Source organism: Magnolia sinica, chromosome 4 (genome assembly GCF_029962835.1).
Source record: "Magnolia sinica isolate HGM2019 chromosome 4, MsV1, whole genome shotgun sequence".
Taxonomy (NCBI): domain Eukaryota; kingdom Viridiplantae; phylum Streptophyta; class Magnoliopsida; order Magnoliales; family Magnoliaceae; genus Magnolia; species Magnolia sinica.
This window is the reverse complement of record NC_080576.1, coordinates 79,896,795-79,922,541: the sequence shown is the minus strand read 5'-3', so window position 1 is coordinate 79,922,541 and position 25,747 is coordinate 79,896,795. Positions and strand designations below refer to the sequence as shown.

The following is a 25,747-nucleotide window of genomic DNA, read 5'->3' as shown; positions in this document are numbered from 1 at the left end:
TATCAAAGTAATCATCTCACAGCTATTCAATGTTGCTTACTGGGGTATTTGCTCACAACACCGATTGCCTGTGAAATAATCAGTCTAATACAAACCATGACATACACTGTCAACCGCATTCGAATAAGGCTCATGAGACATATTCTATTTTTCCTCATCTGTTTTGGGACATGTCCTGAGGAAAACTTGAGTAGAGATGCATAGGGAACGCTCTCCAGTTTTTCCTGATCCATCACATACTTGATCAATACCTACTCAAGGTATTCTGCATAAGATAATCAAAGCCTACTCATCTTTTAGTCTCAATGTCGAGAACTATCTTTGCAACCTCCCGATCCTTCATCCTCAATGTCCGACTTAACCGAGTCTTTAGTACATTAATTTCGGATAAGTCATGATTGACGATTTATATGTCATCAACATACAATTCCTGACTCACTATGAAGGAATCAAATTTTATACCACTGCCTAGGCGACGGGTCATACCACAACCTCCTGCAAACTCTTTTTCTCAGCCCATTTAAACTTCAAATTGTTCTGGTTGCTTCATGTAGATCTTCTCTTCTAATTTTCCTTGCAGAAGTTCAGACTCGATATCCATCCTTTCCATCTCAAGATCGCATTGGCCAACCAACGCCAATATAATCTAATAGACACCTGCTATATCACTGTTGTAAATATCTATCAGAAGTCGATCTCTTCTCTCTGAGCATAACCCTTCGCTATTAGCTTCGCTCTGTATCTATGTTGTATCCTTTTGAAGATCCACCTGCATCTAACCACTTTTCAGCCCACTAGAAGTTCCACCATCTCCCATGTGTCGGTCTAGTACAACGAGTCCATCACATCATCCATAGTTACCTTCCACTTCTCAGCACCATGCTCACCTAGAGCCATCTGAATAGTAGACAGATCCCCCTCACCTGTAACGAGAGCATATGCGATATTGGAGTCGTTCATGTACCTTGCTGATATCCTGCGGTTATGCTTTGTGATTTTTCTCATAGGTGACTGCTCCACCTGCTTCGTATCTTTGTTCGTGCGTCATAACCTTCATACCCTGCTCGTTCATATGGCCATGCCCAGCATGACACACACGTGCAGAGATGGAACCTGCTACATCCACTGCAGCTCCACTTGTTGAAGTGCTCCCAATCAACTTGTAAAGATTACAGAGTCGTTGCACTTTCATGATTACCCGTACCCCCTTAGATACTTTAAGAGCACCATCAATACCTATGAACTTCCAGCCCATTGCCTCAAGTACACCAAGAGAAATCAGATTCTTCTTCAAATTGGGAATGTGCCTCACATCAGTCAGGGTGCGCTCGATCCCATCAAGCATCTTGATGCGCACCGTACAGCCACAACATTACAAGCATTATCATTGCCCATAAACACCTGTCCACCATCGCATTCATTATAGCTGGCGAACCAATTCTGATGGGGAGTCATGTGAAAGGATACCCCTGTGTCTAAAATCCACTCGCCCCTACGATCATTGTATTGATGCCTAATCGTAGTCACAGACAAGATATTACCATCACATCCACTCGATCCATCTGATGTGCCTCCCTGTATGAAACTTCAGATTCTTCTCTCTTCGATTTAGGATTTTCACAATCCTTCTTCATGTGTCCTTCCATCTCACGGTTCTAGTACTTTACCTTTCCTTTGCCCTTGCCATTGGATTTGGATCTAAAACTTGAAGATCCTGTATCTTCTTCAAAATTTTTGCCCCTCGTAAACAGTGTATCAGAAGATGTCCCCATGTTGCTGTTTAGCTTTCTCATGGCTTTTCCTTGAAGGGCGGAGATAATGGTGTCGACACTCAGGGTTTTATTTGTGTTGCATATTGTGTCCTTGAATGACTCATACGATGTCGGAAGAGAATTCAGTAACATACATGCTTGTTCCTCATCTTTCATCATTTTCTCCATATCCAGCAATTTGCAAACTAATTTATTAAAGTTGCTGATGTGAGCCTCTAGATCTCCACCCTCTACCATCTTGAAGTTATACCATTGACGCTTCAAGTGTGGGCGATTTTCATAGGATTTTTTCGCATAGACATCCTCTAACTTCACCCATAACTTAGCCGCAGTTTTCTCCCTCATTACATTGTAGAGAACCTTATCCGTAAGACATAAATGGATCGAAGATAAGGCCTCTTATTAAGGGTATTCCAATCATCACCAGTCATAGTAGATTTTCGCTCCTCAAGAGCACCATCTTCGTCTTGCTTGATTAAGGAATTGATCATCTTGATCTTCCATAGCTCAAAGTTATTTTTCCCTGAGTACTTCTCAATATCATACTTAGTGCTTCCCATTATTACTTATTCTTCAGATTCAGATCTGTGCCCCAACGATTGCTCTGATACCACTTGTTGGGATTTGTGCTGCAGAATCACACAGATATGGATCTAGGATAACAATCCAATGGCGTCAAGCAATCACAAAAGAACACAAAGATTTAATGTGAAAAACCCTTTTGGAAAAAAAACCATCACACAAAGCGACAAAATTCTACTATGAAAGCATAAATTACAAAGAGAAAGGACTTACCCGATTCGAACAACCTCGAATCTCACCCTTGCTATACCCTTTGAAACCCTAGAACCCCTTCTAGAAACCCTTAGAATACCTTTAGGAAGCCTTAACATCCTTTAGAATGACCTTAGAGACCCTATTTATAGTTTAGGAAACTCCACTTATGCACCGACTTTGGAAAAGTCTGAAAACCGCCTCAAATTTACACAGTCTGTGCAGAATCTGCGCACAACCTGCATAACCTTCGACTAGTCGAGCTTGTCCTTCGATTGGTCAAAGACCCCTTCGACTGGTCGAAGACCTCGGGAATTTCAGATACATTGTTGCTGGACTTCGAGTCGAACTTCCTTCGACTAGTCGAGGATAATAAGATTTAAGACCTCTTTTTTACAACAAAACTTACTGTAAATAATAAAAACGGAAATAAAATGGAGTTTTGACCATCGATCTGATGTCATCCCACAAATCCAGCATGGGAAACTTGGCATAGTAGGTTAGTTGGCTAAAGTAGCTTCTCCTACCCCAAAATCATACATGGAACATAGAATAACTCATTCCGGTTTACGAGATATGCCTGTTTTAGGATTCTGACGGTCCTTATCACTTCCGCCTCCGATTGGGCCTTCTCCAGTCCATCTTCGCCATGAAAGTGTCTGTAACCTGCTCTACATCATATATATATATATATATATATATATATATATATATATATATATATATATATATATATATATATATATATATATATATAATAGGTCGTATTTTGATTAGGTTTAAAAAGTGGGTTTTCACACAAATAATCTTCAAATAAGTTAAATACTTGTGTCAGAAAAGATAGAGTTATGCACCCTTCTTCGCCCGTATCAAAGTACAATCTCTACTTTACAAAATTTAGAAATTTTTTGTGAGTAGTTTAGTTCTACAAAATTAAACAAAATTAAAATTACTTGACTACAATCATAACCATGGAAATATAATGCTCGGCATTGGTCATGATTGAGGAGGCGATTATTAAGAAAATTAGGAAAGATAAAAGCAACAAGAAAGGAAGTGACAATGTAGATAAATCTTGTAGTAGATTACAATTCATCGGGATAAGTGAGGAAAGAATTGGAGATCCGAAACTAAGCAATAGAGATGATTAGATATCGTGAGAACCACCTCTACATTGTTAATTTGAATAGTTAGAGAGCCTTGGGGCGAGGTGCGATGGCTTGGATGACTCCTCTCTTTATCGTTTCTTTTCTCTCCTTTTCTTCTCTCTTTGTCATTCTTTCTTCTAGCTTTAGAAATATCTTTTTTAAGAAAAAAAAATCTCTCTTCCCATCTCTTGAATGAGGAGAGTCTTATTTTATAGAGATGTTGGTAAGAATTTGATTATCACCAACAATAATCAAATTTACGCTAACTATCGAATTTGAATCTTGAGGCTCTTTTTGAGCAGGACACCTAAGGTTGTTTGGACCGTGGGATGAAATGGTATGGAGTTGCATTAGATGGAATTAAGACCATTATTGCTCACTGACAATGGTATTTTCACAATCTAATCCCACATTTGGGATCAAATTCCTCACTTGGGAAATACACGGCATTAAGTAAAGCTTTCAATTTATAGACCATGAAATTGTAATCAACAAATCACATTTCACAACTGATGTCGGTCACTTGTACACATGCAACTTGAATGTCACGTATAAAGGGCGCATATGGATAGACGATGTGGATAAAATACATGCATCAATGTAGGGCCCACTAATATAGTGGATTTTGAAATCCACCAAACGTCCCGTGATATCTATTATTAGCTCTGGATAATACAATACTGAGATTAATCAAATCCTTCCTGTTGTTTCCAAATACCAGATGAAATTTGTACGGGACCAAATGTAATTCCATACTCCCATTATTGCACTGATCTAGAATCTCAAGGCATTCTTAGTGCATGGCAACTTTAGTTTAACTAGTATACAATCTAGGTGTTTTCAAAATCGGCTTCACTTGCGAGTTTAGATCAAATGGTGTAGACTTTCCTATCATGGGTGGGATGTCTACAGCCTAATGTAAAAAATAATAATAATAATAATAATAAATAAAAATAAAAATAAAAAAACTTAAAATCTAAGAATACCATTATGCTCTTTTTATTATGGTGTTGCATAATGGTTGATACCATCATGGCCCACTATCAAAATTTTACGAGACAATTTTTCTTTGGATAGATTAGTTTTACACATCAGTTGCATATTGAGTGTTATAGACTAGTGAACAATATAAAAACACTAAAATAAAATGAGAGGAAAAGTGAAGACAAACAAGTAAAAGTTTCCAAATATCTTTAGGGTGTGTGTGGTTTCACGTGATATTTTACGGTGAATCATTATAATTTGGCGCAAAATATAATGAAATTGTTGCACCCTGTTCCAGATCGATCCTGAGATAGCCAATTAAAAAAGGACATGTGTCATTGCACTAAAAATGTATAGCATGCTTAAGAACTTTAGAGATATTTAGACCACTTTTTTACGAAATTATAGTTGACATTGATTAGATGATACACATCATCTGATGACGGGGCACAACCGAGAAGCTCAGAGGAGGAAAGTGGTCAGACTGAAAGAGAGGTTAAAAGGACACGTGCCAAGAAGAAGAGGAAGGATCTGGAAGACCAATGTGACGACGATTTGCCATAACCGTTAAATAAAGAAAGAAATGTCTGAAAGATAGCCATAAGAGAGATTTACAAATAGCAGGAGGATTCAATGAAACAAGTCGTCTCATACCAATCCAATCAACCAACTAAATTATCTTTCCTTATCATATCTTAGCTTTATCCTAAGAGTAGTGACAATCAAGTAGCTATAATATTTAGTCGTAATTCAAGTCTACGCTTTCAGAAAGGCATCTTGTTGTCACTCCCTGTGATTAACTGTAAGTCAAGTCCATCTATAATTAAGTGCTCCTGGACTATTCCCAGATTCAATAAAAGCAAATCATCTTTCAGAAAGGTATCTTGTAGTTGCTCCATGTAACTGACTGTAAGTATTTTCTTTTTGTTTGATTATTTCTGCTTATAAAAGTCATTTCGTATGGAAGGCAAGGTGCAACCTATCTTCAGAGGAAGAACCTTACCATCTGATAATCGCATGATTACCTTATAGTAATCTTGTGAGTAGCTAAATAGGTGACTGATCTTCTGAGGTCTCGGTCATATATAATCACATTTGACTTATATGCCTATATTAGCGCTTGGAGTCGAGTTATTCGGTTTGAATCGAGCCGCATAATTAGTTCTGACACGCTCGCATGCACCACACGTGACCAAAACAAACCACGAGAGCCAACAATTTTTGGCACACCCGGTGGGACACCAAATTTTTAGTAAATCAATGCAATAGTAAAATATGAGTTGAAGAAATACTCATAATGCTTTCGGGGCTAATGAGCCTCCTGCACTAAAGGAGAAAATCCGGGTGCAGCCAGCACTTGGAGCTGTTAAATCTACAATCAAACCTAGTTCGCAATCCTCCAAATCAGGATATGACATTTTCATCTCGGATTGATCCTCTTGAGATATGTTAGTTGGGCTATGTGATATGCGAATGGGGATTCAACATATTGCAAAGCAGTCATGAGCTCAATTTGAATAGGATGATGGTTATTTTTGTTGAAATAACACCGATCATGCCTCAACAAACTATTGAGACTAGTTTTGTTAGAAAATTGGGGCCAGTACCACTAACGCCTTTTTTACAACGAAACACACATCCTGCTCTAGTAAAGGAAGTACGGAATGTTCCTCCACCTATTCAGTTTTCAACCGTTCCTAAATAGGACATTGTAAAAAATTAACAATGGTTGAAAACTGTCACAAGCAAAAAATTAGCAACGACATTGTAAATAAATAATTAGAAATAGTTGAAAACCGTTGCAAATTTTAGAGACAACAATTTCGGAACAGTTCTAAACCTTTCTTAATTTTGGAAATGGTATTTTGGGAATGGTTTTGAATCCTTGTTTACAAAGCACCCATAAAACCTATATATGCAACCACTAGTAAAATTGGAACCTGTATTTTATTTAATATTTAAAACCCAAAAGAATGTTATAGTGCAATTAAAAATGAATATTAAACAAATATTATACGACTTTACAATAAAAGATATATAATATTTACAATAATAAGTTGAAAATTGTCTAAATACATTAAAAAATAATCATCCATCTCGTCCACTCCTAGCTTGGCCAATACATGTAACTATCTCTAGCCTCTTTGTCCACACCTAATTTCAACAAAGTAACATTTCTACCCATCTATAATGGTCACTGCCAAAGTCTCCATCTGCAAGTTTAAGAGAACGAAGATGTTAAAGAAGTCAAATAAAGATCAATGTCACATACCAAAAATCATCCATCTATCCACTCCTAGCTTGGCCAATACATGTAACTATCTCTAGCCTCTTTGTCCACACCTAATTTCAACAAAGTACCATTGCTACCCATCTATAATGGTCACTGCCAAAGTTTTCATCTGCAAGTTTAAGAGAACGAAGATGTTAAAGAAGTCAAATAAAGATCAATGTCACATACCAAAAATCATGCTAGTTGGATGATCCTAACCACCAAGGGGAGGATTTCAATGATTAGAGAAGGGATGTCATGGCATACAATTGGGGGGGGGGGGGGGGTTGACCACTAATTTTTGGCTCATGGCATATTAACACTAGGGCCAATGGGGTTGGCTAGATCATCTGACCTGACCACTAATTTTTGGCTCATGGCATATTAACACTAGGGCCAACAAATCAATGGTCTAGATATTGTACATCTACATGTAGAGAGGTACAGTGATTGATAACAAACTCAGATATATGCTTCTAATATTCTAGACCTGAAAAAAAAAAAAGAAAAAAGGATAAAAGGCCTCAGTGAAAAGGAAAGTTTAGGCGTTTAGGTTGAAAACATTAATGGAAGAGGAAAATCATAAACATCAGATTGAGAATGACTGTAGAAGCAATGCGTGTGATACTATAAAGAGCATACCTGATAAGAATAATGGGTGTGTAGATCAGTTAATGACATGAAACAAGATTGTGAAGGATGCGTTTGAGCATAGTGTGTAAGAATATTATTAAATTGGTTCAGTGAAAATTCCTAGCCACCTAATGAAAATTACAATCACGAACAGGGGTCCACGTTCATCGGTGCTATCAAACGATTAGGTTCATAGCTGTAGGATATTTTTACGGGATCTTCCATCCACCATGGGCCCACCACAAAATCATCTGGATCATCAAAAGTGCTCCCATACATACAGTTTGTCAGACCAAGCAAATGTTTAGGGCCTGTTTGGATTTGCGTATAAAGGTGTATTGTATCGTATTAAAGGTGGTTTTTTCCATTATATCGTGTTTGAATGGGAGTTTGCATCCGATGTTTACTATGCGCGCAAATACATCACCAACTATAAATTTTCAAAGGGCAGTAATGTAATTTCAGACAGCACTACATCGTGCAGTGCATTCCCTTCAATGCTCAATATTCCCAGGCGAAACAACTTGACTTCTCTCTATCCCTTCCATTTGTTATCGTTTGGGCCACTTGAGTTTTGGATCTGCTTGATATTTTTATTCATGTCCTATCCTGAGTTTGAGAAACCGATGCACGGAGTGGATTTCTCACTGCGGGCCCCAGATAGCTTCTGTAGCACCTAAAGCTAACCTATACATTTGATTAGGCATATGATCTCAAATAAGGCAAAACACAACAATAAATATGACGGCAGAAAGCAATGAGCATTTCATACTAGTGCATGGAGGCTGCCATGGAGCTTGGAGTTGGCACAAACTCTCGACGTTGCTCACGTCAGCTGGTCACCAAGTCACAGCCATTAATCTTGCCGCTTGTGGGGTCCACCCGAAGCAAATCAACGAGATCGGCTCATTCCATGACTATACTCAACCGTTGATGGATTTGATGACTTCTCTTCCACCCCACAAAAGGGTGATCCTGGTGGGCCACAACTTCGGTGGTGTTGTCCTTTCTCTAGCTATGGAGAGATTTCCAGAAAAGATCTCGGTGGCCTTTTTCGCTACTGCCATGATGCTGAGTCTCGCATCTCCACCGTCCATTATCGTGAAAGAGGTATATGTAATCTTCTACACTTTTTTTTTAATCCTAAGAAAGAACAAGAGACATGTAATCTTCTCCACCATTGTACAAGTGTTATCAATATTATATGTATATACAATACGCAGCCCTAATATGTCGTATCCAAACATTGATCGAAGGAATAATTTGTATACTTGCCCGAACAATACCTCCTATCTAAACATTGATTTATGGCATATTGATTTGGATGTATTCTAAAATTGATTGAACGTATACATGAGCAATAGTTGGATACAATACAATACACTCTTATACGCGAATCCAAATAGGCCGTTAGGGAACATCGTATATTTCTCCACAAAATCACATCTCTTTGATGTTTTAACAAACAACTCCTATTCATTTTTTTCCAATATTAAGAGAGAGTTAAGATTTTTTTAAAAAATAGAAAATCATGAAGACATGATAAAAAATCTAGCAAATGAATAAAAAGAGTGTCAATCTCGATATGAAGGCTCCCATTTTATCAATCGATAATCTATTCCTTGTATATCTGTCACAGAAAACAACACATAAATTTCAAGGTCAAGAACCTCAGATAATTCAGTCTACAAAGTAAAAGCATACCTCAAGTAATATTGAACAACGACATTCGCCTAGTTGTTCCTTGCACCGGACTACTCAAAGACGAAATTATCGAGGTGGAAGATCTGGCCATAGGGACCTGATTAGACATTATCCATCATACTGGGCTCCAGAAACGGCCGTAGTTGGGCTGGTTGTAGTAGACATTGATGCGCTCGAGCTACATATCCGAGTCACCATGGTAACATCCGGTTGGGTCAATGACATGCTCGATGCAAATGACTTCTCAAAACTTGGCTTCGATTTGGTTGCTGCACTAGCCACCTTGGATGTGCAGGATCTCGCACATCTTAGCAGGAATGGACAGTTGAGATGGAAGGTGGGGTCGAGTTGGGTCAAGATCGGATTGTGAGAAAGAGATCTAGGGGAGAGAGAGAGAGAGAGTACTTGAAGAGGATGCAGAGAGAGTGAGAGAGAATTCGGGAGAGAGAATCGGGGAGAGGGAGAAAAGAATATGGCTAAGGCTTCGAAAGGGAGTGGATTAGGTGAGCGAAGCAGTTTGTGTCCGGATGCCGATTTCCTGTGAAGATGTTGGGTGCGGCCCACAGAGATGTTTGTGAGAAATCCACCCCATTCATATGTTTTATGAGCTCATTTTAGGACGTGTGACAAAAAGTGAGGTGTATTTGTAAGTGCTTATACTTAAGCATAATTAGGATTGTCAAATTTCGTAGTCCTGAAAGGAGCACAAGCACTTATGAAGATAGTCTTCGACAACTCATGACGAACTCGTAAAGACTCAATCAACATATCAAGGAAGACTCAACATCTCAAGCCTTAAAAGCTTTACATAGTTCGAAGATCGAAATACTTTATATGTGCCAATCATCAGGTGGTATAACCTTAGATTGACCCTAGGTTAGGTGTATTTCACATGATATCACGATAATATATGATTCTAAGTAAAATACACTAGAGTTAGGCCAGCCTGACCTTAGGTTCAACCAGCCTAAGTACCTTCGGCCAACCCAACATAATTCGGGAAAGTATACAGGAAGGAAGATTTTCTCCGAAGCAAGTTCGGCCAGTCCAAACTTGGGTATGACTAGCCCAACCTATCTATTTGGTTAGCTCAAAGTATGTTTGGTTACGTTTCCAGTAAGATAAGATTTCGAATATTGTGGAGATTCAGTCCACTGAACCATGTATTTGGCAAGCCAAATTTTGGCTTAGGCCAGTCGAATTTTTGAAAGATTTTATCTTGCGAAATCCAAAGATCCGTTAGAACGCAATCGTTTGATTTCGGCCAATAGAACCTAAAATTAGGCCAGCCGAATTTCCAAATCTTTTGGCTATAAATAAAGGCTTTCTCTCACTCATTCGAAACATGAAAATTAGAGATTTATCTTCTTAAGCAAAGAGTGAAAGTCCAAGCCTCCTTAAGCTATTCGTGCGGTAATTCTTATATTTGATTTATCTTATTCTATTCTCCTTATCAAATTAGTTTAATCTTTTTTAATAGAGTAATCCATACTCTACTTGAGAATTAGTGAATTGAATTTGCAGCATTAGAGTATTATTTATTACATTAAAAATATATTAGATCCCTATATTCTTTTTGAGTTGAACAAATATATGGCTTCATCAATATCCCAAGAAAGAAGATTGATGCAATCAAGCTATAGTTACGTCTTCGGCTCGCTAATTGAAGATAAATACTGTATTTACTTTCATTTCATTTTAGATTTTTCTGAGATAACTCGGAAATCTCAGTAGGTTGTTTTGTGGGGAGCTCGTGAAAATCATAAAGAGGGTTTTGCTGTGATAGCCCATGAAAATTATAAGAACTGTATAAGTTTGTTAATTTGACCTTGTGAAAACTTTAAAATAGCGAAAGCCAGAATTATGAGGGTAGTAATTTTGGGAGTGGAATAAGTGTGGAGTTTAAGCATCGAACGACTATAACTCCTTGTGCATTGTGGTGATTGTTTAATTCTTTATATGCTTTCCTTGTGATTGATTGTCCCTTGGTAAGTTTGATATTTTTATCTGAAAGACGTCGTGAAATAAGGTTGTCCTGCCTAAATCTTTTTAGGTGAAGGTTGTTTGACAAACTATTTAGAATCAAGATTTTATTATTCTAAGTAATTGAGAGTATTTATTTTATTATTCTTATCAAAATATTTTGTATTGTCCTATTCACCCCTCTCTAGGACATCTATAGCTCGTACTTTCAGTATCCAACACTCAAGTGGGCTACATGAGAGGAAACAATGGGCATTCAGTGAGAACCGTTGAAGCATTCTTATGGCCATAAAAGTTTTGTATCAGGCTATCTTTTTTATGATTTCACTTCATCCCATTGGGATTAGATAAAATATAAACATCAAGGTGGATCCTAGAAAGGTTTCAACAGGAGGAATTTCTTTCCCCAATTTTCCCTCTTGTGTGACCCACTTGAGTTTTGTATCCACCTCATTTTTGTTTACACCTCCTAAAATGAGCTCGTAAAACAGATGGATAGAATGGATTTCTCACATACATTATAGTGGGTGTCATGCCCCAAACTCGGAAACCAGGCTCACAAAATTTCCGATCGCCGAATCCGGCGCCGACAGCCTCCGTAGAACCCCATTCTCGGCTCCCAGCGCCCATTCGCCAGGTTCCGATCCTGGAATGCTACAAGGAGGATTTTCAACATCTGTTTGATTCGTAATAAGCATAACCAAAGGCATAACCCACAAACAACAACCAAAAACTCCATCACATTTCCACTATGATAAAAAACTTTACAAGTACAATGAGCATAAAGAGAAATACAATGAAGATAGACTAAAAGCTCTAAAAAGATCTGCTACGCGTCCAAGCCTCAGCGCTGCTGCGATCCAACGTCACCTGCACGCAACGGTCGTGCATAAGCTTATAGAAAGCTTAAAGGGTGGTGGAAGTGTATGCTTAAGGTGGTAATGCAGTTATGCAGTATCAGAGTAATGCAGAACATGCTGATGAATGCCAAGAATACCATCAGCCGTACCAAGGCCATGCGGTGCAAAGAATGATGTCGGTCATACCAAGGCCATGCAATGCGAAATGTAACTCAAGCATAAAAATCTCTATCTAAGTCCACATATCAATACAACTCAAAATCTAAAATATCACCGGGGTCTAGTACACTCCAAGCCAGATTGTCGCCCCATCGCGCGCAATAAGGTGAGTGGAAAAGACCTCACTATCCGCCTGCCAATATCGGGCTCGGCTCGTCAATAGTGGACCCATTCCTTGAGCTGGTCAAACTCAGCCTAGCATTACCCTCTACTCTCGGGCGGGTAAGGCCGCATCCCCTTCCAACCGACCACGACATAGTGGAAAGCGCAACCGTCTGGTAATCGACACTCAGCGCTTATGCACCCACTCGGTTTAGACGTTGGAGCAACCTCTTAGTAACATAAGGGTTTAGGGACTTTCACCCAGGGATATCTATCGCACCCCATGTAGAACAGTATTTTCGGTATCCAATCCTGCCAATCCACGATACGTCTGTGGAGGCTACGGCCCTGATGTCGCTAGGGCGTACAGTAACCATATCACACAATGTGAATGCATGAATCACACTATCCAGTCATGCAGCAATCCTGTGCGTATCGTGCACTCATGTAGGGCAACACCCCCTGTACGGGAGCCCCTAAACAATCTGCCCGAAGGCATATGTTATGATCAGTCATTTCTCATATCAAGCATACGTATGATGCATATGATCATGAATCATGGAACTAAACATGTTATATAGGATGGATGATGTGCATAATGAAGATGGGCCTAGACGGCCTACACATAACACGTACGAGCCTAACAATGGGCCCTAGGAAAAGTCATAATGCGGACATTTAACCAACACTATACTTGCAATGGGGACATCAAACCGCCATTGCTCCCAAGGTACAGCTCGACGTAAACATCATTACATAACCCATGTTGGGATCGTACATTGCAATGGACCTTAGGTACATCCCATTGGGCCTTAAATACGTCAAATGGGCCATATCATATGGGCCTTATATTCATCAAGTGGGCCACATCATTGGGCCGCACCAATGGGCCTTATGTGCATTGCAATGGACCATGACCCGTGGGCCTTAGAGTGCATCAAATGGGCCTACTCACATGGTCCTTATGTGTATCAAATCGGCCTCGCCAATTGGGCCCCATATGCACATCAAATGGGCCTTAACTCATAGGTCCTAATACATCTTAACGGGCCTTAACCCATGGGCCCCTAACACATTAAATGGGCCTCGACCCATGGGCCCATAACACATCAAAGTGGGCCTCAATCATGGGCCAACAATAACTGAGATGGGCCTCCCACCACCCTTATATTGTATATGATATAATATACAATATATATACAGTACATATAATATTATATATAATATAATATTATATATATGTATATATATATATATATAAATATACACACGCACACACCACACACGCACGCACCACACACGCACGCACTCACGGGCCCACCGTCCCTGGACGGTGGGGATAAAACACTTACATCACTGCTGGCCCCACCGTCCGCCTGGACGGTGGCCATAGAACACATATCACTGTGGGCTCCATGTGGGGCCCACCATAATGTTTATATTCCATCCCACCCGTTGATAGGGCCACGTAGGCCTAGATGAAGGGTGGACACAAATTCCACCCTGATCCAAAACTTCTGTGGGCCCAAAAAGGGTTTCAAAGGTAGAGGTTTAATCCCACTGTTTCCTACGGTGTGGGCCACCTGAGTCTTGGATCAGGCTGATTTTTGGGGTGGGCCCACGTCAGGTAGTAGCCCACCCTATGAACAGTTTAGATGGTATATAAACATCAAGGTGGGGCCCACGGCTACAGCCGTGAGTGGCTGCCCGACCACTGTCTACCCGGACGTTGTACGCAGGCGCTGCCTGCTGCCGTCTGACACAGCAGCAGCAGCTGCTGTTGTTTTTTTTTTTTTTGATTTTCAAAAAATCCATGGATTTAACAGGTGGAGTCCACATCCAGTGAATCCACTCCGTCCAGTAGCCCTCCATGGCTCAAGACAAGCAAACCAAGCCCAATATTGGGCATATTCCAGCGTATAAACAATCAGGGAAGGTTTCAATGGTGAGAACCACCATTTGATATGGTGTGGCCCGCCAGAACCTTGGATTGACTCTGTATTTCAGTTCAACGCCTGAAATGGGGTCAAGAAGGGAATGGATGGCGTGGATTGAATACATGCATCAAGGTGGGGCCTACATGAGTGGACCACCCAAAGTCTTGAACCAAGCTAGTATTTGTGTTTTCCCAATAAACGTCCAGCGTCCAGGGACGCTGGACGGTCTGCCACGTAAGGTGGGCCTACTTAGGTGGGCCACCACTGATGAATGGTGTGGGTACTACACATATAAGGTGGGCCCCACTTATAGATGACTTAAACGAAATACATACTTCATGGTGGGGTCCATTCAAGTGGGCCACACAATCATACCAAGATTAAAAAAAATAAGGAAAAGAAAAGATAGGAGAGAGAGATAGAGAATGAGATCCGCGTGATGGAGGGACCCCGGCACTATGGGCCCTCCCTTGCACTAAATCATACATCAAGTGGGTCCCATTACATGTGGGTCCATGAAATCGAAATCCAACGGTGGAGATCCCTTCTCCACTAAAATAGACGGTCTAGATGACCCTAAGCATGCAAGGAAATAAACATCATGATGGGGTCCATGGAGAATGGCCCCATCATGGAATGATTATGATGATCCAAGTGGGCCATCGGCCACATCTTAGGGTCCAAAGTGAGATCCAAACCATTGATCGGTTGGCCTCACTTGGCCCATCTTAAAAACATCAAAAGCTACCCTATCAAGGCACCCACCGCTTGATCTTCTTGCTCCCTAGGCTTCCTTAGCTCCTTGTGCTTCTCTTTGATGGAGGAAGATAAGAAATGGATGGTTGAGATGAGAGATCTACGGATGGAAAGGTGGGTCACACTTGCATTTTCTCACCATGGGAGGGCTTGGAGAGGTCTTACGTATGGGATTTCTTACTTATGGGAGAGTTTGAAATTGAGAGAGACTTGTAAGGGAGAGAGAGAGAGAGAGAGAGAGAGAGAGAGAGTGATGGGTGATGGAGTGATGGATGTGGTGGTGATGGGTGTAAGAAGCTTTTTGACTTTTTTGGCAAAAGTTGTAAGAGAGGGTATGGGTGGTGTAAGAACTTTTGACTTTGGGGTTTGCTTGGGAAAGGATGAAAGGTGATGTGTACTTGACATGATGGGATTGATTGATTGATGTGACACCTTGTAGAGATTCTCTTGGGATTCGCACGCGTGGCGTTTTTCTCGCACCGAACGCTGGCCCACATCTCCCAACCAGAGCATCGCATCAGCGCGTGAGTCACGGCATCGGAACCGCGGCGACGACGCGGTCGCTAGGGTACAAGCCCTGGGTTGAGTCGACTCGGGTTGACGGCATGAGAATCCAGGTCACGCACAAATATCGGTTAAGGGTCGAAGGTTGCCGGAATTCGACTAGAAAGACCGCGGAAGCCTATAGAACAGTACAGTCTAGGATACGGGGCTTACAGTGGGCCTCACCCAGCATCCTTACGCAGGAACTTCCTGTAGAAGGCTTTCACAGGAAATCCGCATCTCGTTTGTCGGAAGCGGGTAGGATGGTGTACCACACACCAGCAATTTAGCTAGTGTGTTGACGTCAACAAGTTCTGTGGATCCCATCATGAGGTATGTGTTATATCCAAATCATTAATCCATTTGGCGAGTGTAAGGCTTGAGACAAAAAATAAGACAGATGTAAAGATCAAGTGGACCACACTGCAAAAAGCAGTGGGGGATTGAATATGATATTTGTTTCTCCACTTCATCCCGGTCTTTGTGACCTTATGAACAGATTAGATGGAAAATAAACATTATGGTGGGCCCTATGAATGTTTTAACGGTGAAAATCATTATCCCCGGTGCTATTTCTAGTGTGGTCCAGTTGAGCTTGGATATGATTCATTTTTTGGTCATGCTTTAAAATGATCTCAAAAAATGGATGAATGGTGTGGATATAATAAATACATCATTTTGAGGCCCATGTAACTTTGATCTCCTTTCAAACCGTTCGTACAACTCGAAGCTCGAGGAGTATCAATGGACGATCCAAAACTTCTGCTGCTCCAAAGAAGGTTTTAATGGTGGATGTTTAATACCCACTTTGTGGTCCACTTAAGCCTTGGTTTGGAATCATTTTTTAGATCATGCCATGAAATAATATGAGAAAATGGATGAACGACGTGGATAAAACCCTTACATCACAGTGGGCCCCATGCAAGGTGGGGTAGGGCTTCCATTCCATCGGTAGGAATGGCTCAGAATTGGTTCCATTAGGAACAGTTTAAAACCATCCCTAAATCAAATATTATGTAAGACCTGTATCCTAGTTCGTACTGTTTCGTCGACTCCCGTGATCCTTCCCGTCAAATTCCGGCAACCTGCGATATATAATCGACATTTGCGCGTGACCCTAAGTCGTATCCTGTAGATTTGAGTCGACTTAATCTGAGACTCGTATCATTGCGATGGCACCATCGCTGCAGCTCCAATGCCGCGTCTTATATACCGATCTGATACCCTGACAGGAAGATGTGGACCAACGTTTATTTCGAAGAAACGTCGCGCTTTTGCAATCCCAAGAGAATTTCTACAACATGTCCCATCAATCAATCAATCAATCACCTCATGTCAAGTACAAAGTAACCCATGCTTTCTTTCTCCACAAGTCAAGCAACTACCAAGTCAACTCTCTCTCATCCTCTCTCTTACACAACCATACATGTCAAGTACACATCACACATCACTCACCCTTTCACCCATCACACCCATCCCTCACTTCTCTTACAACCCTTTCTCTCTCTCTCTCATTTCTTAAATCAACTCCCAAGCTAGCAAAAAAAAAATGCACGTCCAAGCTCTTCCATGAGAGAAAAGTGTATATGTGTGGCCCACTTTCCATCCCAAAAATCCATCATCCTAGCCCTTCATTTCTCATCCTCTCCATCAAAGTGAAGCACAAGGAGACCGGCGTTCCAACGAACCGAGAAGATTGAACGGTGGGTGCTTCTATAGGCTAGTTTTCATGTTTTTATGATGGGTCAAGTGAGGCCTACCGATCAATGGCATGGATCTCACTTTAGACCCTAAGATGTGACCGATGACCCACCTTGATCTTCATGATCATTCCATGATGGGGCCATTCTCCATGGACCTCGTCATAATGTTTATTTTCTAGCTTGAAAAGGGGTCATCTAGACCTTCTATTTCGGTGAAGAAAGGATCTCCACCGTTGATTTTGATCGGTGGGCCCATTTAAAATGGGACCCACTTGATGTATATAACAGATCATGCAAGGGAGGGCCCATAGTGCCGGGGTCCCTCCATCATCACGTGTCTCTCTTTCTCTCTCTCTCTCTCTCCCCCTCTTTTTCATGTTTTCGTGTGATGATATGGCCGTGTGGCCCACCTGGATGGACCCCACGATGAGGCATGCATTTTATCCAAGTGATCCATAGGTGGGGGCCCACTTTATATGTATTGTATCCACACCATCCATCATTTGGTGGCCCACCTGAGCAAGACCCACCTTGCTATATGTGTTCTGCATAGACTGTCCACGTCCAAGGACGTGAAATGAAAACACAAATATGAGCTTGTTTCAAGCTCTTGGGAAGGGCCACTTGTATAAGCCCCATCTTGATGTATATTTGTAATCCAAGCCGTCCATTTCATTCCTTAGATCATTTTAGGCATTGAGCTGAAAAATGAAGCTGATCCGAATTTCTGATGGGCCATAGCATAGCAAACAGTGTTTTCTACCGTTGAAATTCACCCTGATATTTTTATACGCCGAAACACATCGAATATTGGGCTCGTTTGGATGGTCATGAGCCATAGAGTGCAATGGATGGGCTGGATTCAGCTGATGCAGGCCCCACGTATGAAAAACCCTAGTGATTTCCCCAGAGAACAACCGTACTGATATGTGGACTTATTGAGCAGGAATTGTATATCCATTCATTCATTCATTCACTATCCACTCAGGCTGGTGGCGCGTAACTATTTGTTACGTGTACCTTCACATGGCCAGGATTTCAATTGGGCGCGCGACTAACCTGAGATTAGGAGTTTATCACATTGAGTCGGACTATCCAAATTTAGGTATGAGACTGGTTTGGATAGAAGTCCCTTGTGGTGAACCCTGTAGCTTGTGATACTACGTACTATCATCCCGATTTCACATTCCAGCATGGTCATTTCATTCGCACCGCATATTACATTGCATCTGCAATACTTAGCATTTTTGGTTACTATGTTTTTGCACTTATATAGCCTAGATGAGGTTGATGGTATTCATGACTCGTCAGGATTTGCATATTGCATTGCATCCTCAACATCTGTTATTGTCTTTTTATGTTTCACATCGCATGGCCTTGGTATAGCCGATAGCATTCAGCCTTGCTTCACATAGCTTTGGTAAAGCTGATAGCATTCATGGACTTACAGCATATTTCCGCATTACTCTCATATTATATGATTCATAATCTTGTCAGTATTTTCGCTTATTCTGATGGTGTATGATTTATGGGCTTTATTATAAACTTGGCACTCACCTTACACACACTTTCACCACCCTCTAAGCTTTCTATAAGCTTATGCACGATAGATGCGTGCAGGTGGCATTAGGTTGTAGCAGCGTTGAGCTTGGAGCATGCAACAGTCTTCTAGAGTTTTAGACATATATATTTCCCTTTCAGCATTGTATTCAAATATTTATATTAGTGGATATGTGATGATGATGTTGCCTTTGTGATTTAGGTAAACTTGTGGTTATGCTCCATATAAAAAAAATCATACTGAAATCCTTCTTGTAGGATCCCAGAATCGGAATATGGCGCATGCATGCTGGGAGCCGAGAATGGGGTACTATGGAGGCTGTCAGCATCGGACTCGGCGATCGAAAATTTTGTGAGCCCGGTTTTCGAGTTTGGGGCATGACATATTAGCCCGTTCCTAATAGGTAATTTTGGTGTAGTGACTAGGATAAGGCTTAGATGATGATGATTATTATTATTTTACTTCATGATTATATACTTGAATCGTATGGTTAAATTAGCAGCTTTTAAGAAGTCATGCACGAATCCAAGAATCACTGAAGGGACCTTTGGATGATGACAGATTGGCAATGGAGAATCAATTCCTTGTGAATGGTCAGAGTCAGGTGCTCTTATTTATGATTGTTGGGGAACCGTGGAAGCACACTAAGATGAATCAAGCAAAGTACATGCAATCGCACAACCAAGTCCAAACACGAACAATCCAAATTTTACGTGGAAAAACCCTTGTAGGAAAAAAACCATGCATAAAGCGATGAGTATGTACTATAAAAGAAGAAATTACAAGATATAGAGAGTTACTGATTCGAACAAGCCTCGAATCTACCTCACAAGCCCAAGCTATGCCCTTGAAACCCTTAGGAATGAATAAAAAATCCTTAGAACTCCTCTTCTCATTCCTAAATCCCGATTGTGCCCGATATATATAGTATCACAACTAGAATAGGAAACAAATCTCGCACTTACGCAACTCTGCGTGTGTGCTCGATGGGACTTCGATGGCATAGACATACCCATCGAAGACCTCGATGGCATCGAACTTCAATGACATCAAGTAGAAACACCAAAACATTCCAGAAACCAACATGGATTTTCTGAAATTTTTCGATGGCATTAGGCACCTGTTGATGGTATCGAGTGGTTCATCGATTGCATTGAGTGGTCTGTCGATGGCATCAACAAGCCTAATTGATCATTGATTTAAGACATCAACAATAATCTCTACCATGTCTTCAATCTTCAATCTTCATAACTCTTTATCCTCATATCTAATTTCACCTTGCATCATAGCTCCACCGTGGCTTCTCGTGCACACTCCATATTTCATTTACGCCTTTGCCAAGCTTAGAGAAGTTGCACATAACTTGAATTTCTCTGTGGGAACCACCTTCATAATCATGTCAGCAGGATTCATACTTGTGTGAAGCTTCTCTAGAGTCATGCCTCATTCCTCAAGCACCTGTCAAATAAAATGATGACGCACATTAATATGTTTAGTTCGTGAGTGACAAACAAAATTTTTAGTCAAATTAATCACACTTTCGTTATCATAATTAACTGTCATGGCCTTATGTTGAAGTCCTAACTAATTTATCATCCCCTTCAACTAAACACATTCCTTGAATGCTTTTGTCATCACCATATACTCAGTTTCGGTTGTAGAAAGAGCCACCATAGACTGAAGCCTTGACATCCAATTGATTGATACACCCACTAGTACAAATGAATAATTGAAAGTCAACCTTCTATTACCCACACTGCCTATGTAATTAGAATCCACATAGCCTACTAAGTTGGTCTCTGATTTCTCAAATGATAAGACGTAGTCCTGCGTACCTTGAATGTATCAAAGTAGTTATTTCATTACTCGCAGTGTTGCTTGTCGGGGTTAGACATGTATCTGTTAAAAACACCAACCACATGTGAAATATTCAATCTTATACAGACCATGATATATATCAAGCTTCCAACTATAAGGCATATCCTACTTTTCTTCATCTATTTTAGGATATTGTTCTGAAGATAGCTTGAAGTGAGCCGCATGGGGAACTCTGACTTATTTTGCCTTGTTCATCCCATACTTTATCAATACCTTATCAAGGTATGCTACCTGAAATAACCATAGCCCGTTCCTCATCCTGTTTCTTTTTATGTCAATGCTGAGAACCCTCTTTGTAGCTCCCAGATCTTTCATCTTGAATGTCCCAGAAAACTGAGTCTTCAACAAGTCGATCTCAGATATCTTATAACTAGCGATAAGCATGTCATTGATGTATAAAATTAGGATAATGAATTTTTCATCACTCAGTGTCTTATAAAAGACATAAGGATCATACTCACTTTTGATAATCCTTTAACTCACTATGAAAGAATCAAACTTTTTTATACAAATGCCTAATTGACTGTTTTAGGCCGTATAACGACCTCTTCAACCTACAAATCCGGTTCTTTGCTCATTGTGTTTCGTAACATTTTGGTTGCTTTATTTAGATTTGATATTCTAATTTCCCATGCAGGAAGGTAGTCTTCACATCCATTTGCTCTAATTTGAGATTATATTGGGCAACCAGCGCTAACATGAATCTGATAGATACTTGTTTTACTACTAGGGTGAATGTCTCAGTAAAGTCGACACCTTCTTTCTGAGCATATCCCTTCGCTACCAACTTTACCATGTACCTATCATATTTCTTCTTAAGATCCACTTGCACCTGATCACTTTTCACCTGATAGGAAGCTTCACTGGCTCCCACATCTCATTTTTGTATAAGGAGTCCATCTCATCATTCATCGCTTCTTTCCATTTTTCAGCATCTACATCGTCAAGTACCTCCTAAAAAGTAGACAGATCCCCCTCATTAACATTTGAGTCATCCCTGTATCTTGCCGGTAACCTGCAATCCCTCGGCGGATTCCTTCTCATGGGTGGTCACTCTACCTGTCTCCTATACTTATGTCTATGTGTCTGTATTAACCAGTGTCTCATCTCTGTCTACCTGAATATCCACAATCAACTTTTTCACTTCCTTGTGCTCATCCTTACGGAACTAGGATCCTTCGTCAAATTTGACGTCGCGACTAATGATAATTTTTCGTGTGACCTGGTCATACAGTCTGTACCCCTTTACACCATTACCATAACTAACAAAGATGTATTTTTTAGCCCTTTGTTCTAACTTATCTTTCTCAAATGATGGTACATGAGAGTAAGCATCACAATCAAATACACAGTCTTGAGTAGTCTACTTGCTGACCACTCCACACTTTCTCTAGAATTTTATAATCATAGCCATATAAGGGGACCAATTCACCAAGTAATAAGTCATGTTAACAGCCCCAGTCCACAGTTCATTGCCCAACCCAACATCATTGATCATACATCGAGCCCTCTCCAAGATAATTTGAAGAACAATATTACTGGCCACAATTTGTACTTAACGTGGGTAGAGCGGTTCAACGCTGTCATGTTTTTCAGAACTCTAATGGGTAGTCTAAGAATACGAACCTCTACACCTTATTACATGTGCCCGCAGCCCTTAGGAGGACTTATCTATGGACTTCATTCTTGGTCTCCCATAAATACAGCGTGGCATAGATTCAGTGTTTGTAGTAGTAGACCATTTCTCAAAGATGGTGTCATTTATCTCATGTAAGAAGACCCTCGATACAACACACGTGGCAATCTATTCTTCAGAGAGGTCATGCAGCTACATGGGGTTCCCAAGACCATTACTTCTGACCGTGATATAAAGTTCATCAGCCACTTTTGGCGGACTTTATGAAATTGGTTTAGTACTCAACTTCAGTTCGATAGTGCCTACCACCCACAAACTGATGGTCAAACTGAAGTTGTGAACTCATGTTGGGAAATATCCTCCGGTGTATTTCAGGTTCCGGCCTTGTCTCAAGTGCAGTTTACATTCACCAATATGGTGAGCCGCTTGATAGGAAGTCCTCATTCTATATTATTTATTGTCGAGTGTCCTGCCACACATTTGGGTTGGACGATTTGCTTAAGCTCCCGGGCATGAGCATTGCAATAGAGCATATGACAGACCGAATCATGGGCATTTATGTAGATGTGCAAGACAAGTTGCAAGCTTCGAACGACAAGTACGAGGAGTAAGTCGATGAGTATCGGCAACAAAATGGTGTTCGAGGTAGGTGACAATGTTATAGTTCATTTACGCAAGGAGAGATTTTCGACTAGGACCTATAACAAATTGAAGGACAAGAAGATTGGACCAGTACTTGTAAGCCCCGTATCCTAGACCGTACCTTTCCTTAGGCTTCCGCGGTCTTCCCGGCCGAATTCCGGCAACCTTCGACCCTTAAACGGTATTTGCGCGTGACCTGGATTCTCGTGCCGTCAACCCGAGTCGACTCAACCCTGGGCTTGTACCTTAGCGACCGCGTCGTCGCCGCGGTTCCGATGCCGCGACTCGCGCGCTGATGCGATACTCTGGTCAGGAGTTGTGGGCCAGTGTTCGGTGAGAGAAAACACCGCGCGTGCGAATTCCGATGGAATCTCTACAAGGTGTCACATCAATCAATCAATCCCATCAATCCCATCATGTCAAATACACATCAACTTTCACCCTTTCCCAAGCAACCCCCAAAGTCAATAAAGCTCTTACACAACCATAACTCCTCTTACACCTTTTGCCAAAAAAGTCAAAAAAATCTCTTACACCCATCCCTCTCTCCCATCCATCACTCCATCACCCATCATTCTCTCTCTCTCTCTCCCTTACAAGTCTCTCTCTCATTTCATACTTTTCCAAGCAACAAAATCCATACGTATGAGACCCTCTCCCATTTCTCTCAAGCTACATGTGTGGTCCACCTTTCCATCCTTAGATCTCTCATCTCAACCATCCATTTTTCATCTTCCTCCATCAAAGAGAAGCACAAGGAGCTAAGGAAGCCAAGGGAGCAAGAAGATCAAGCGGTGGGTGCCTTGATAGGGTAGATTTTGATATTTTTAAGATGGGCCAAGTGAGGCCAACCGATCAATGGTTTGGATCTCACTTTGGACCCTAAGATGTGGCCGATGGCCCACTTGGATCATCATGATCATTCCATGATGGGGCCATTCTCCATGGACCCCATCATGATGTTTATTTCTTTATATGCTTAGGGTCATCTAGACCATTTATTTTAGTGGAGAAGGGATCTCCACCGTTGGATTTCGCTTTCATGGATCCACATGTAATGGGACCCACTTGATGTATGATTTAGTGCAAGGGAGGGCCCATAGTGCCGGGGTCCCTCCATTACGCGGGTCTCACTCTCTATATCTCTCCCTTTTTATTTTATTTTTATTTTATTTTATTTTATTTTATTTTATTTTGTTGTATGATGAAGAGGTTGTGTGGGCCGCTTGAATGGACCCCACCATGTAGTATGTATTTTATTTAAGTGGGGCCCACCTTATATGTGTACTACCCACACCATTCATCAGTGGTGGCCCACCTGAGCAGGCCACCTTGTATGGCAGACCGTCCAGCGTCTCTGGACGCTGGACGTTTAATTGGGAAAACACAAATGCTAGCTTGGTTCAAGGCTTTGGGTGGCCCACTCATGTAGGCCCCACCTTGATGTATGTATTAAATCCATGCCGTTCATTCCTTTCCCAAGATGGTTTTAGGCGTTGAGCCAGAAGATGAGACCAATCAGACTCCCAGGCGGGCCATGACACGGCAAACAGTGGGCATACCATTGAAACATCCTCTATCACTTCTATACACTGAAACAGGCCCAATATTGGGCTTGTTTTGACTGTCGTGAGGCATGGAGAGCCATTGGACGGAGCAGATCTGCAAGAGGTGGACCCCACCTGCAAAATCCTTAAGAAATCAAAAATCAAAAAAAAAAAAAAAAACTGCTACACAGCAGCTACTGCTGCTGTGTCAGAAAGCGCAGCAGGCAGCGCCTGCGCACGGTGTCCAGGCGGACGGACGTCCACACAGCCACCCACGGCCGTGGCTGTAGGCCCCACCTTGATGTTTATATACCATCTAAGCCGTTCATAGGGTGGGCCACCCCCTGACATGGGCCCACCCCAAAAATCAGGCTGATCCAAGACTCAGGTGGCCCACACCATAGGGAACAGTGGGATTGAACCACTATCATTGAAATCCCATTTTTGGGCCCACAGAAGTTTAGGATCAGCATGAAATTTGTTTTTGCCCTTCACCTGGGTCCAGGCGACCTTATCAAGGGTCTGGATGGAATATAAACATTATGGTGGGCCCCACATGGAGCCCACAGTGGTGTGTGTTTTTAAGCCACCGTCCAGGCGGACGGTGGAGCCCATTGTGATGTGTGCGGGTGCATGTGTGGGTTGGTGCGTGCATGTGTGTGTGTGTGCGCGTGTGTGGCGTGTGCGTGTGTGTGTGGGCGTGTGTGTATATATATTTATATATATAATATTATATTATATATAATATTATATGTTATATGTGTATATACAATATTATATTATATATAATATTATATGTTACATATATATATACATATATGTATATATATTATATTATATATAATTTATTGATGGTGGGAGGCCCATTTTAGTTCACTTGTGGGCCATGGTTGAGGCCCACTTTGATGTATATGCAAGGCCCACTTTGATATATATATATATATATAAGGCCCATTTAATGCATTAGGGGCCCATGGGTCGAGGCCCATTAAAACGTGATGGGGCCAATGGGTTGAGGCCCACTTGATGTACATATGGGGCCCAATTGGGGTGGCCCATTTGATACTCATGAGGCCCATGAGATTAGGCCCAT

At 41.2% G+C, this 25,747-nt stretch overlaps 1 protein-coding gene across 1 annotated transcript in view; it reads left to right on the top strand.

Annotated features, from left to right (window-relative positions):
- The first annotated feature begins 8,324 nt into the window (after nt 1–8,324).
- LOC131244186 (polyneuridine-aldehyde esterase-like) overlaps nt 8,325–25,747 on the top strand; it is a 48,318-nt gene continuing 30,895 nt past the window's right edge. The window contains exon 1 of the mRNA XM_058243832.1: nt 8,325–8,693. Coding sequence (XP_058099815.1) covers nt 8,325–8,693 — 369 coding nt within the window. The remainder of the gene's footprint in view (nt 8,694–25,747) is intronic.